At 41.0% G+C, this 14832-nt stretch overlaps 1 protein-coding gene across 1 annotated transcript in view; it reads right to left on the bottom strand.

Annotated features, from left to right (window-relative positions):
• Positions 1-11668, bottom strand: part of ABCB7 (ATP binding cassette subfamily B member 7) — a 35551-nt gene extending 23883 nt beyond the window's left edge. The window contains exons 1-3 of the mRNA XM_005527396.3: positions 11487-11668; positions 5692-5769; positions 4077-4163 (exon numbers count right to left, since the gene is read on the bottom strand). Of these exons, the coding sequence (XP_005527453.2) occupies positions 4077-4163; positions 5692-5769; positions 11487-11660 (339 nt within the window). The 5' untranslated portion in view covers positions 11661-11668. The remainder of the gene's footprint in view (positions 1-4076; positions 4164-5691; positions 5770-11486) is intronic.
• Positions 11669-14832: the final 3164 nt, after the last annotated feature.

Genomic DNA, 14832 nt, shown 5'->3' with positions numbered 1-14832 from the left:
AGCTTGAAAAACATTACTTTTTTTGTTTGGGTTTATTTTAAGTTTTGCTTTGGGATTGTTTTTCTGTTGTTGGGTTTGGTTGATGTATTTTTTTACAAAATTTAGGTTATTTTCCAGATGGACAGATGTCTATCACTGACACTTCTGATTATCACATTGAACTCTCAAGCTAAGTTTTCTGCAGCCTAAACCATGTTTCCTAATTAAGAACAAGAGGATGTGCAGCAACACAGAGCACAGGTATCAACAACTCATTTTTCTGTGTTGGCTACACCGGGCTTAACTTGAAAGACACGAGGGTTATCTAAGACAGAAAGGAGGGCAGCAAGGGCAGCTAATCTCTCCATTTCAGGCAATGTTTTGTAGTGGAGAGGAGGGAGGGGAACAAAAAGTTAGTGCACACCTTTCAAAGATGACACTTATGACAGAAGTCAGTAGGAAGGGGGACTATTACAATAAATCTTACTGTCTGAGGATAAACTGAATTAGAAAAGAAATTCTCTGTTAAGGTCTGGGGTGAATAAGCAAGAAAGGAAAGGTCTTTTAAAAGGTAAAATTGCTGAGGCAACCAGGGAAGCCAATCCTATAAAGGTAAGCTTTTAAAAGCACCAGGAAATTCATCTCAGTTTTTCTAGTCGCAGCTTCAAGCAAAACCAAGGCCTTTTGTCACCAACTGCAAATGTATTGGAACATTACGCAGGATAAGCACATTTCAAACTACTTTTAAAAAATGGATATATGGAAGATTTGTCAGTGGAGAGAGGATGCAAAAGTGCCTCTGTTGTGTCCTACCCACTTAAAAAATGGAGATATCTGCTGCAGCATATACATAAATCTTTCCATTTGAGCCAAGGATATGCATAAAATGCAGTTCAAACACGTGGAAAATATCTTTGATCACCACTTACAGGTTAAAAGGAACTTAAAAAAAATTGGTACCACATTAACACAAAAGATACAAAAGTGCAATCAGAGCAGTTCTAATTATATGTTGCTATTGGCTAGGCAGACTTTGCACAGAAAAGCTATTAAAAGGAACAAAATATATTGGCTGCAAACAAGGAATCTATTTCCTTTTTTCATGGCTCTGAACGGTGACAGAAGTAAATCCATTTAGAAAAAAGTCAGGAGGCAGCCACTCATTTGCCAAAGGCCTTGCAAAGGAACAAGAAGAAATATCAAAGGATGCAAAATGCACACATATTACATCAAAGTTTACCATGAAATAAATGTTACTGTTGTACAGAAACATGAGTTAAAAATTGTTTAAATATGCAAGTGGCAACATTAAGAATTAAAATGAGCAATCTGTTCAATGGACTCAGGCCCTTTTTTGATTCTCTGAGGTACATAAAAAGGTTAAGAGACGAATTTATTTTACCTCCTTTTAAATGGCAGTAATGTTTCACATTTTCTTTCAAGGTCTATTTCTACAGAAATACAAGGAATGGAAGGAAAAATATTATAAATCTAATACAGCAGGGAGCAAAGAAGGCAAGTCTTTTCCTCTTTTTGAATGCAGCATGTTTTTAAAACACACTATGCAATACTAAAGATTATTTGCAGAAGAATGACTATTGACCAACTTCCTGTCCCTTCTACCCATCCCATCCACGTTCTGGACCTTTTAAAATACCTAAAGAGAGGGGAAAAAAGAAAGCCATAAATCCTCTTCACGGGAAGAATCTCCATGGTTATTGAGCACTGCAAGGCATTCACTGGGCTGATCCTGTCACTTGGTGGATAAAGCCTGTGCCAGGATGATGAGCTGTCAGAAGCGGGATGCAACAAAGTGGTAGTTTGACTTGAATTTAAGCTGTCACTGCTGATGAAGAGAGAAACACCCGGTTCTGGCTCCCTGTGTGCTCCCTCAGGGAGCTCTATCATCCCCTTTATTGTACCAGCACAAGATTTTTCCCCCTGCATGAGGTTATTCTCCCAACCATCACCAAAAAAAACCCCAAAGCTGGTAAAGACCAGTTCTGATCTCAGTACTCAGCATACTCAGCACAGCAGCCACTGCTGTAAGTAAAAGTTATTTTGGAATTTAAAAAGTGTAAGTTTCTCTGGTAGTTACATGTGAGATGAAGGTAATGTGCCCTTCACTCTGTGCTCATCCTTAACCTTCAGTTCTGTACCTGCAGAAGCTGCTATAAAAGGGGCAATTTAAAATGTCACTCCCAAAGTCAGAATGAACAGCCTGGTTTGTCAGAAAAAATCTGGAACAGGGAAAGGTGGAATAGAGCTGACAGGTATCTCACCTGCAGTTCTCCTAAAAGTATAATCCTAAGGGGAAAAAATGTGGTAAATGGGGTGCCAGTATTTTTACACACTGAATACAAGCACATGTATACATGAGATACAGGAACTGCACTTGGAGCAACAGAGTATTTCCTTCCCTTCCACAGTTTTGCTGAGAAATTCCTGGCAAACTCAGTATTACCCTGGTTTTTTCCACTCTTCACACATTTCACCTCTTCCACAGCTGGTTCCTGCTGCCTTCTCCTGGACAGCTGGTATTTGTTTAGTTAGACAACAGCCTTAACTGACCATGTCCTTTATTAACCTTTATTGGAGTAAAGAAATTAAGGGATTGATTCATACAGGAATAGCTCAAGTAATAGCTGAAGGGAGAATGCCAGCAAATTAAAAAAATATCATCTGGCATCAAAATTTTTGGATAACATATTGCTATAAGGAACTTCTAACATCCCTTAAGGCTACTTGTGTTGTGCTAAACAGAACTTTCCGTTTCCTTTCTGACTAGAGAAAATCCTGGAATTTAAATACGTGAAACAGAGAAGGAGAATCAGCTTCTCTGATTTAAGTTTTTTTGTCCAGGAAATCTCTGAAAAGAGCTTACACCTGTTGCAAGGACGGTGTTAAAATGAGTCTGAAGTTAATGTTATATGCAGAGCCACTGGTACCACTGACTGAAGATGGCAAATTATTTTGTTTCCCCCTGTGCCTCATGCAGAAAAGATCACAGATGTTTACTGGAACAGGCTGGCTACACCTCAGGTCATGAAATTCCCCCTTACTATAAAACATGCACCTCTCCTGACTTCTGTCTGTAGCAAAAACAGGTCTGGATTCAATGAAGGGACAACTCTCAAATGAAAAGTTGAAAGAAAATCCTAGGTTGAACTCTTCAATTTCTTTACAGTTGAGGCTGTAGGAGAGACATCCTCAGAACAGTCAAACCAGCAAAGCAGCCCTGAAAGACCTGGATTCTGAAACTGAAAATTCAGTTTGTCATCAATGTGGTCTTCACTAATTTTGGGGAAGATTCCACCCAAGTTTAAACAAGTTATAACCATTCACACAGAATGATTCTGCAAATACACAAAGCATCAGAAATAAGTGTGCCCAGGAAATGAGAAGATGCAAGTGCTGTACACTCAAGAGCTTTCCTTTGGCAATTTTAATCACACAGTTGATAATGTCCTGTTTTAACCAAAAGTTTGCCTCATTTTCTGATTGTAATCAGTTGATCTAATAAAAGATCAATCTTTTAGTTGATCTAATAAAAGATGCTTTACCTCACATACCACCATCATTATTTTAATGTGCTTCCTGAATAGAAATACAGTCAAAATATACCAGATGTATTAATTCCAAGTAAAAATACACAGAATTTAATTACTTCTCTCCCCTCTCATTTCAAGTGTGATTTTACCAACTGATGCAATAACCCATGAGCTGATTTCTACTATCCTGTCTGCCAAGTCACAGGAAAATATCAGTCACAAACAAGATCAACAACCCAATGAATGACAAGAAAACATTTGCCATCAAAAGAATCTATTCCAGGCCAATTGCAAGGGACTGTGTAACAGTAAAATGGTATTTTTAATAAAATAAATAAAGCCCTTCAACACCATTATCAAAAACATTTGGTGATTTAAGAGCTAGCAAGTCTACACTGACAATTTAACAGTATCTACTACAATATTTATATATCTACCAAGTGAATTTTGGACAATTTGTTCCTTGAGGTCTTCAGTTTTTAGTTTTTTTGGGGAATCTGATAACATTTTTTATTTAAAGAGCAATAATAATTGAACAAGTTTTACCCCTTCTTTTGGATCTGTGTGAAGCCCTCCACCAGCATGGCCGTGCCAACACATCCTCTTCTCTATCAGCTGCCACCTGGGCAGGATCTGTGTGAAAATGAGAAGTCAGTTTGCAAGAACCTCAGGAAAAAAAAGGAACCTCAGCAGAAAGAAGAACTACTGGCCTGGTTTTCCTCCCTCATCGTCAAACAGTTTAAACTTGCTTTAATAAAAAATCTTACCTCCCTCTAAAAACTTTGCCTTGCTTAAGAAAACAATAATAAAAAAGGGATATAATAATCCTAGCAGCAAAGAACGTATTCCAAGCAGCCAGGAGGGAAAGATAGCAGATCCTTAAATATTGAAAATGAACTGAAGAACACAGAAAAAACCTTGAGGTTTTGGAGGATAACCATACTCAGGCACATTAATAGGTAAAGTGGAACACATTTAAGCAGTAATACTCTCTTCATGTATGTAAGAGTAATTTTACTTAAGGGCAAAATAAATAGATAAATCTGCTTAGATAAATAAATAGATAGATAGATAAATACTTCTCTTTCTTAGCAGAATGGGAATGGACACAAGTTGTCTCATTCCAGAGGCCCTGCTGCAATTCATGTACAGGGACAATTTGGAAAAGAACCTGCTTGTTAAAAACAAATGCTCATTTCTTTTAGCATGTTGCCAAGATTCCCTGGAGAAAACTTCTGAATTTATTTATGCATGTAGATGTATTAAAAAATAACAACTCACTACCACCAGGCATTTTTCCAAGTTCAAAGTGCCCGCCACAAACAATGGACCTGTTAAAGCTTTTCAATAAAGAATCTGCTCTTTGTTTAAAAGGTTTGCTACATGTTGACAATTTCCAGGTTCAAGTTATGTAAAAGCTCATTAGCAATCTTATTTTATGTATGTTGGTTGATAGCAGACCCCAGGGTTTCCCAAATTAAAATGTCACTTCTTACATTTTAAAGAAAAATCTCATAAGAAAACCAATCTAAGTAGATTTCATGCTCTGAAGTCACAATGACCCTCCAAAGATTGTAGCTACTTAAGTCAGTTATGAGTGGTTATTATTTGATAATTAAAAACAAAAAAGAAAAGCAGGACAAATACATTTCTCATCTTCATTCAAATAAGTGTGTTACTCAGAAATGTGTCATAATTCTTCCATGAACAGGAAAAATTGCATCTTCCCTGTGTTTGCACAGGTTTTAAAGCAAGCAGACCTTATAGGAGTAAGAGCCTGACATTCTGGCACTCAATTATGAGAATATTCTACAACTTAAGCAGAATTTTGAAGGAATAAAGCCCTACATATTGAAGGAAAACTCAGAGTTTCCTACCTGGCTCTTCCCTACCTGGGTATTTTCTATGCTTAATAAATTAATCTAAACATCACCATGCAAAACCTATACTTTTAAGAACTCTTTTTTGAAGTTATTGTGTTATCATTAGTTTGCAGAGATTCAAAAAGACTTCTAGGGGCAGAAACATAAGTTGCTATTTAACTTCAAAAATGTAAATAGTGACATTAAAAAAAAAAAAGTAACAGCAATCTAAACTGGAAGATGCTCCAAGGGCTTAAGTTTCTCATGAGCTGCAAGTTGATGGAACAATTTATACCCACCTCTGAATGCTCCAATAATGGCCTTGAATAATTCCCTCCCAGACTATGCCAAGATCTTTGCCTGGAGATTGGTGGAATCTACAGAATAAAAAAAGAGAGGAAAGAAGGAAAAAAAAAAAAAGAGAGAAATGAAAACAGAGTCATGCAGAACATGCACTTCACATTCAGAGAATATTCATCTAGTTTATGTAAACAAGCATCACATGAAAAGAAGGCAGATGGCTTTGTTTTTTAACAACTGACCACAGAAAAAGAAAATTGGTGGGGAGCAGCTGTAAAATAAATTACATTCACACATCAGAAATGCTCAGTGACAATCAACTGAATTTTCCTTCCCCGAATCCCCACTCTCATCACTTTGTTTCTTAAGTACAACAAAAGCCCAGTTTTCCCTTTCACTTTAATTTTCTCCCAGGTTGTCTTCCGAATTCTTTTAAAAATAGTCTTTTGTCCTGTTTTTCATTAAGAAATGCTATTTTTATGCTTATAGGTTCTCAATTCCTCTTAGCTCATGCCATGCTTGTCTCCAGAAAGCAAATCAAATCTACAGCTTTTGCCTGGGAAGCACTGGGACTATGATAAAGTGGACAGGGCTGGCAACAAGTTTTAGGTTATTAGGACACAATATATGCAATATTCACAGATCCTTCAATGCACCTTAACCTGTAACACACAGCTGGCACCAACTGTGCCACACTCTACACATTCCCTTGCAAAGCAAAATTTTTATGTTTTAAGGTACCAAAATAGTTGAAAAGTACTATTTCTTTTCCTCAAAGGGACTGGCTGGCAGTGCTTCCCCATGGCAAAACACAGGGACCTCTCCTGGGCAGCACTGAAGGTGCCACACCAGTTCTGACACTCAATATTCAATCTTGCACTGTTCTGTTACAGTATTAACCATACTCCTCACTCCACATAATTACACCAAGAGCAAAAGAGTCAAAGAGCTGCTCATCAGCCCTTAGCAAAGGACAAATAGGAAAAAAAAAACCCAAAAACCCTTTGATCATAAAAAAGGGCAATTTTAACCTTGACATACAGCAGTACCATCATATATTTTATACCTTGCCTTAAACATCCTTTTCTTCCTAAGACACATACCTCAAGTAATAATTTCATGAGTCATTTCAAAGAAAATTAAAACCATTTCTCCACAAGTCATCACACGGACCTGCTATTCCAAACATTTCTATTATATGACATTATATACAGAGAAAGAATGAACATCATAATTATAGATTTTGCATTTAGTAGAGCTAACTGGCCTGGGTGAACCATCCTGATACTTCCAAGACCTGGGTTAAACAAAGTGCATTTCTAAAGCACTTTCTTGTAAATGCAGTCATAACTCAACAGCTTTGTGCCAGAACAAAGGATTCCATCTAAAGCAAGACACTTTCCACAGGAATGATGACAGTGTAAACAGAGATAAACACAAAATATAATGGGAAAATTATGATGCTTCAGCAGCATTGCAAAGTAGCTAATCACTGTTTTCTAGAGTGTACCCACAGGACATTATAAAAATGTTACTAAAAATCCATCTCTTTTGACCTCAAAATTCTCAGAGTTCACTTCTAACTGAAGCAAACAACATCATAGAAATAACTTCTGCTGAAACACCAGCAGATTTGGTCTCAATTACTGCATTAGATAGACAGCCTGATTTCTTGACCAAAGCTATGAACTGTCACAGGTTTAAGGCAGCAAAAACATTAAAGGTTTTGCACAAGATACAAAGAAAAACTTGTTCTTATTTTCAGTCTTGAGTCTGGAACACTGGAGGTATCAATCCTCTCCCAAGCTTCTGCTAAAAAACAAATGTGAGCAAAGATACAAAGAGTTAAACAAGGTGAATAATTTCCTTCACTGCTAATTCCTCTGACTGTCACAGCACTGACAGCAAAACTGCCCAAATGAGAGGGGCTGAAGCTTTCCCTGCCACTCTCCACACATCCTGCAGGAAGACTTAGGACTCCACTTTCCCTCACCAGGGCTCCCAAGAGCTTTAAAACTACAAAGAAAAACCATATTTGAATCTAATCACAACACATAAAAGAAGCAGGTTATTGCTTTAAAGAACCAGGAGCAAGTCCTACTTATTTCAGAATTTAAGAAATAATGCAGGGAACTTGAATTCTGGCATTTCCTAACTCCTGAATGCCTGACTCTGCACCATTATGTTCTTTTAATGTATTTTTGGATATGATTCTATAAGCTCTAAAGGATGAAACAGATGTCTAGTACTGATTGCACATAAAAATCACGTTGTTAAAGTGTCATGACTGTGGTTAGTAGTTAAAATACTACAAATGCAAACAAACAACAGGGATTAAACACATTTGTACAAGGTCAAGCCCACACTTAGAAGCTTCTCTCTGGAATATTATACGTTGTGCTCCAAACTGCACTCATCTCATGAGGATTTTTTTTTAACTAATTGTAACAGAGAAGATAACTGAAGGTGGGATTCAAGTTCCTCTGCAGCATTTAAGTCCCACAACTAATCCTACTGCGTTTACATGGCAAGAAAAGAAACGATGAATAGAAAAGAGTGGAGGAAAATGAGAGAAAAAGGTGAAAATATTCAGGTATAATGATAAGCTAAACTGTCACCAGTATGAACAATATAAACCTAACTGGAGCTACATTTAACAGTGGCCAATGTGCAATTGCTCTGGATGTGTAAAGAGCAAAGGAAGGAACCTTAAAGCTCATCCAGTGTCACCCCCTCTGCCATGGGCAGGGACATCTTCCACTGTCCCAGGCTGCTCCAAGCCCATCCAACTCGGCCTTGAACACTTCCAGGGATGGAGCATCCTTCCTCACAGCAATTTTTAACGTCCATTTTTATAGGCACAGATATGGGATTGCTGCTCTGCTCAACAGCAATGCCTCCTCTCTAAAGGGATTTTGAAAATTCAGGGAATTTCAAATAGCCCCTTACAAAGCAGGTATTTGCCAGTGAGGATTGCTGACTGCCTGAGACTGTCCAACTGCACCTTCAGAGTCCAGAGAAGAGAATTTAGCAATGCACACAAACACATGAAATGTCTGCAAAAGAAGTATCAGTGTGATTTTACAGACTAGACCAAGCTTCAGGTGAAAATAAATAAATAAAAAACCGAGCTAAAATATAAATAAATGTAACAAAAATACCTGAAACTTCACTTGCAACCCCTTCCAGAGCAAGGGATAATATTAAGTTATGCAGAAGAACAAGCTCTTTATCACTGGCAGCTGGAAGGGCAAGATAATGGAAGGAAAAAGTCTCTGTTTTGTACCGTTACAGTTACAATAACTTACACAGCCCTGCTTTCTACAACTGCCAAAGTTCTTCCCTAAAGAAACTCCTCAGTGTATTTCTTTGCATAAAAAGATTCCTAGCAAAATATAGTTAAGGGCTGTTTGACCTTTCCAGTCAGAAGTTGTTTTCTTTCCCTTTATCTAATTTAACTAATTCTTATATTAATTTCCATATTTACACTGAATAGAATTTGCCATTGCTTTTAATTTTGGATACAGGCAAACTTCTACAAGAAAACCCAAAAAACAAACCCACAAGTTTCTTAGAAAAAACTCAACAGCAATTGTTCAGTTACTCATGAAAGTTTATCAAGCCAACGTGCCAGTTCTCTACTCAGCAGAGATCCTAAATTCCAAAAACAAGTTTTGACATGACGAACCCCTGCCTGCTTCAACCACAGGAGGCTGAACTGAAGGAGCTGTGGTTATGGAAATACAAACTGATCTCAATATCAAAAGAAGTTCCACAATATTTATGAAACCTGTTTTTTCCCCTCCATAAATTTAGCTTTTTTCCTCTCCAGGATACAAATGTTACATGACTTAGTATTCCGAAAAGCAAGACTCTAATCAAAACTACCAAAAAATATAAGTATGAGGGGAAAAAAATATTTGAATCTTAATGCAACATCACCCAAACAATTCTACTGTATTTGACTCTCATGGCAATAAGTGCCATAGAAAATACATATATTGTACTATAATACAATCAGGCTTTCAATTAACTGTAAGCTTAAAAAAAATTACAACTGACATGAAACTATGAAGACAGGAGACCAAGTACCACATGAATGCAAAGAAGAGTAGAGGGATGAGCGGCAAGTCTTTGAAATTAACTTTTTCAAAAAGAATGGTTACAACTTAAGGTCACTTTACCAGAGCTTCTTCCTTCCTTTAATCCCATTTTTCCCCAGGAGTTAAGCTATGGCTGTACTGTTCACCACTTTGAGCTGTAACAGGCATAACTCTTGACTGACCCAGTTCTGCTGCCACAAACCTCTGCTATTTGTGTAATTACATCAATTAAAGCAGGACTGTGGCTGTGGAGTTCACTCCCCATTGGGGTTTTACCCCAGCAGTGAGGAGCTCTGGTATAACTGTGTCCTCTGTAAAGTCCTTGCTGTCAGGACAAAACATCTTCCTCTGTCAGCAAACTTAATTAAACTTTTGAAAAACCAAAATTTTGAAGGGCATTATAAGCAAAAAGTCCAGAACACTTCAGTTTGAGCATCCTGTTAGAGTATTTAATAAAATAAATGCTCGTGCATTTCGTGAATTCTAATTTTCAGCCAAACAGAACTTGATGCAAAAATGAGAATTCATTACCAGACTGTTAAAAAATGCAGTCATTGACCACTTTCTAACACAAAAATGCCTAGAAACTAAAAAGCCAAAGAGATGAACACATATATATATAGCCCAAAGATGTAGTATTAGCTCTCTAGTTCAGCAAATCTAGTGCAAATCCACATTTAGTGACACGTGGCAATTAAAACTGATCAGCAGGGACTGGCATTTCTTGCATGAAAATAAAGTCATTCAAAAGCAAAGCAGGAATATAATTAATACTTCTATTCATCACCATAATAACATTGCTGTTTGTTCCCTAACAGCTGAAATACGTCTCCAGGAACACCAGACAATACTGAGCATTCAGGTATATTTTAATGTATGCAAATATATGGGTAAAATATTTGATCTGCATCGACTTTAGCTCTCAGCCTCTTACACAAGTTTCAAAACTAAAACCTCCAAAATTTACCCTTTCAGTCCTGCTCATCTCATCTAGTAAGTTAAAGCTGACTGGAGTCCTTGACAGAATTCTGCCTGTCAGGAAAAGCTAGTCAAAGTGAGTGAAAAAGAAAAGTTACTCATAAACAGCAGTATTCTGAGGGGATAAAAAAGTTTATTACCAAACAGAATTACAAGCTGAGACTTCATGGAAGTTCATTCCCTCAGTCTCTGGGATACATCTCCTCAAGCCACTTTGAAAAATGCACGTGAATTACTGAAAGCTGGACTTAATTTGAGATAAAGTACTTAATACTTTACCTGTATAAATAATAATTCACTAGGACATATTACAACCTTCCACAGCTGACAGAAAGCATTCCAACCCCAACTCCCTTTCCGCACACAGCGGCAGAACCAGTTGTCAGCAGAAGTTACTCACTATACACGTATTCAGCATCCGTTCAAAGACACTGAGGGTTTTAACGTTTGTCCCCAAAGAGACCCCAGGACACCCCCGGTCCCTCCCCATGAGAGGCCCCTCGGGTCCCGGCCTCCGGGAGCCGCCGGTCCCCCCCGCGTCCCCCGGGGCGGCGGGCGCCGATACCGGTAAGGCAAGGACGAAGGGGGCGGTGTCCGCAGACCCAGCGGAGCAGCGCCGCGGGCCCCGACGCCACCTCAGCCCCTCACCGCCCACCCCTCAGCCCTCCTAGCCCCCGGCGCCCCTCACCGCCCGCCCCGGTGCCCCCACACACCTGTGCACTCCCCGGGGCGGCTCGGGCGCGCCGCCGCCCGCTCCCCACCGTCCCACCGGAGAAGCAAGCGACGGCGGCGGCGGGCGGCGGGCGCAGCAGGGCCAGGGCGAGCAGCAGCCGCCGCTTGTGGGAGGCTGCGCCCGCCAGGCCCCGCGGTGCCCCCAGCACCGCCATCTTGCTAGGGCCGGGGCGCAGGGGATTGTGGGACGGCGGCGGACCCGCGGGAGGGGCGGGGAGGGGCTGAGTGCCCTGAGGGGAAAGGTCGTGCGGTGCCATAGCGGGAAGCGAGCTGGGCTGCCCTCGGAACCTCGGGACCCCGAGACGGGCTGCCCTGGGCTTCCCCCTGGCATTCTGTGAGAGGGGCTGCCCTCCGCCATGGTGCCCCGAGATGGGCAGCTTTGAGCGCCACCATAGCACTCTGACAGGGGCTGCCCTCAGCCCCACCATGGCACCCTGAGAAGGGCATCTCTCAGCCCCACCATGGCACCCTGAGAGGAACTGCCCTCATTCCCCATGGTGCCAAAAAAGGAGGTATTCTGAGCCATGGTGCCACCATGGCACCCGGAGAAGGGCAGTTTTCAACCCTACCATGGTGCCTAGAGATGTGCAGCCCTCAGCTCCACCATTGGACTCGGAGAGGAGCAGCCCTGAGTCCTGCCACTCTCAGGGGGGCTGCCCTCTGTACCCTCATGGAGCCCAGAGATGAGCAGCTCTTGGCCCTGCTATGGTGTCTCGAGAGGGGCTCCTCAGAGGAGCAGCCCATGGCCCCACCAAAGCATGCAGTGAGAGGAGCTGTCCTCAGTCCATGGCAGCATCCAGAAAGTGGCTGCTCTCAGTCCTGCCATGGCACCCTGAGGGGGACAGGCACACCCCTGCCAAGCTGGGAGTTAACCAGGCCCTTCCCAGCCAGAATTAAACAAGCCATTCTGGGCCGTGCCCGTCTCAGAGGGCTTTCTGTTCTGACTGCAGGTAAAAGCCTTCTCCTTGGCGCACTGTGCTGTTGGAAGAGGGGTGTCCCCAGCACAAGCCACACAGCTGCAAGCATCGCTTATGTTGGTCAGCAGCTCTGTCAATATTTCATACAGGGTACTTCTCCCAAGCTGATGGTAGCACTCCCATCACTTTGTCCTGATGCAGCTGGACACACCTTGCTGTAGACAGAAAGAGGTGCTCGAGCTGGCACACAGTCCCTCTGGATTTTGGGTCCCCCACAGAGCAGCTGCCCAGTCAGTTTCCTTGCCTGGGGTACAGAAAAGCCCTGACCCCCAGCACCAGAGGGAAAGGTGAGGATGACATGTGGGATGATACATCTCTGCACAGACCTAATCCTTTATTCCACACCCTTCCCAGGGTTAAATTCTGAGCTACCTCAGAGGCCTCCTCCAGCCCACACAGCTCAGCCATAGTTCCTTTGAGGCAGAATCATGCAGCAAGAGAACGGATCCTAATTAAACACCCACTTAGGAAGATAGAGCTATGCCATGGATTACATTTCTGATGGCCTATATACTCCCATGTGATCGGCATGCAGAGCTGTCAGAAGGCTGTAACTCTATGTGGCATTTTTAATCACATGAAGATTTCTTCAAAGCTACCAGAGCTTGACTGCTGATGCTCTTGCCTTGAGGGAGAGTTGTAAGCTCATTTGCAGGGGAGAAAGACAGACAGACAGACAGAAAGGAAGAGGACAATTGGCTTAAAGTAGATTTTTAATGAGGCAGGATTTCTCTAGTCTGTGCTTTGATACGCAACTTTGCTCCTGACCAAGATCCACTTCAGACGACAGAGGTGACATTTCTCTGGCACTAATCTAATTCTTCATCATAATTGCATTTGGCAGAGCTGGCTCTGAACAGTGCCGCCCCGTGGCATTGTTCAGAGGGATAAACAGGAATTCTGGGCTTCTGGCTTCCATACATCCGCTTCCTTCCCTATGCTCTGCTCTATGTGGAAGTTTGACCAGGCAAAGCAGGATAATCACAAATCTGTCTGGGATAGCCTGGACAGACAGGCTGGCCAACACAGCTGCATTGTTTGAGTGATTTCAAACGTTTCTGCAATTTTCCCACATGCACTGCTGTGATGGTTTCATGCACAGTGTTTGAGTGCACACGTGGTGCTTTATGGGTCAATTCAACATGCAACACAGGCTCTTAGCCCTGTGAAATGTGTCCAGTGTTTTCACCATGTCTCTTCAGATATGTGCCACATGGAACATCCTGCACTGGGATAACAGAACCTGTGGTATCACAGGATCTCACAGCTCCAGTGCCTCTAACGGAGTCTTACAAATCACTCAGCAAAAGTTTATTGTCAAACCTCACACCCCCTGCATCATCTCAGCCTTGTATATGTCAGACAATGTACCATTTTACTTTTTACCACATGTAATATATTTGATATAAGCCTTCTCCCTGCCAATTTTACTTCAGCTGCTCTTCCTTCTTTAATAACTCTCCCATGCTACTGGCTTTATTTCCTCTTGCTAATATTTCAGTCTTGTTTCCAGTTCTGATATTTTCTTTCTCCTTTTGATACCACTTTATTTATGTGATCCTGGATTACTGATAACTGTACAAGGCACTGCACAAAGCCTGAGGGACACACAGGGTGAAAAGAGCCCACATTTCTGTAGTAGTTACAACTTCTATCCCAGAGTGACAGAACCAGGAGAACAGAGCTCATGATAGAGACACAGAAGGTCAACAGAGAAGTTTTATAAACTTACACTGCTTAAAGTAGCTCACCACAGAATAAATACCTATTTCTCTGCAGATTTAGCTGTGGAAGCAGAGGATCTCCTTGGAGACAGACAGATCAATGCCTGCTGAAGCAGCTCAGTTGAAGAAATAGCTTTGGGAATGGAAATTACTCACCACAAAGAAGATTTGTGAATAGAATCCTAAAAAATACCTAATCTGGCCTTTTTCCAGGAGCTGTGTAGACAACAAACCAGGGCTTGAGAATAAGGTCAGTGTACTAAATGAGAGCATGTTAGTTTTTCGGCTAGAAAAGTTTACAGAAGCAGCTCAGCAACAGAAATACAACACCCATCTTGTGGAGGTAAAATAACATTTTATTTAGAGTTTCTTGAAATTCTTAGCTTCTTTCTCATTAAAGGTCCTTAATATGATTCTAGTGCTGTAATGAATTTCACTTCTAGCAACAAGCACTTATTTCTTCCAGCTGTAAAAAGCAGAGTACAATTTCATAAAGACTATATATAGAAGTAAGATTTATAATTAATAACATTCCTATAAAATGGAAATAATCAACACTGAATTCCAGATAATCAGTATGCCAAAGGGAGACTGAAACCTCTGTTCTGTGTGGTAACATTGACAGT

The sequence above is a fragment of the Pseudopodoces humilis genome, chromosome 15 (assembly GCF_049639895.1).
Source record: "Pseudopodoces humilis isolate 2021_Gansu_Grassland_sample_001 chromosome 15, ASM4963989v1, whole genome shotgun sequence".
NCBI lineage: Eukaryota > Metazoa > Chordata > Aves > Passeriformes > Paridae > Pseudopodoces > Pseudopodoces humilis.
This window is presented reverse-complemented; position numbering and strand designations above follow the sequence as displayed.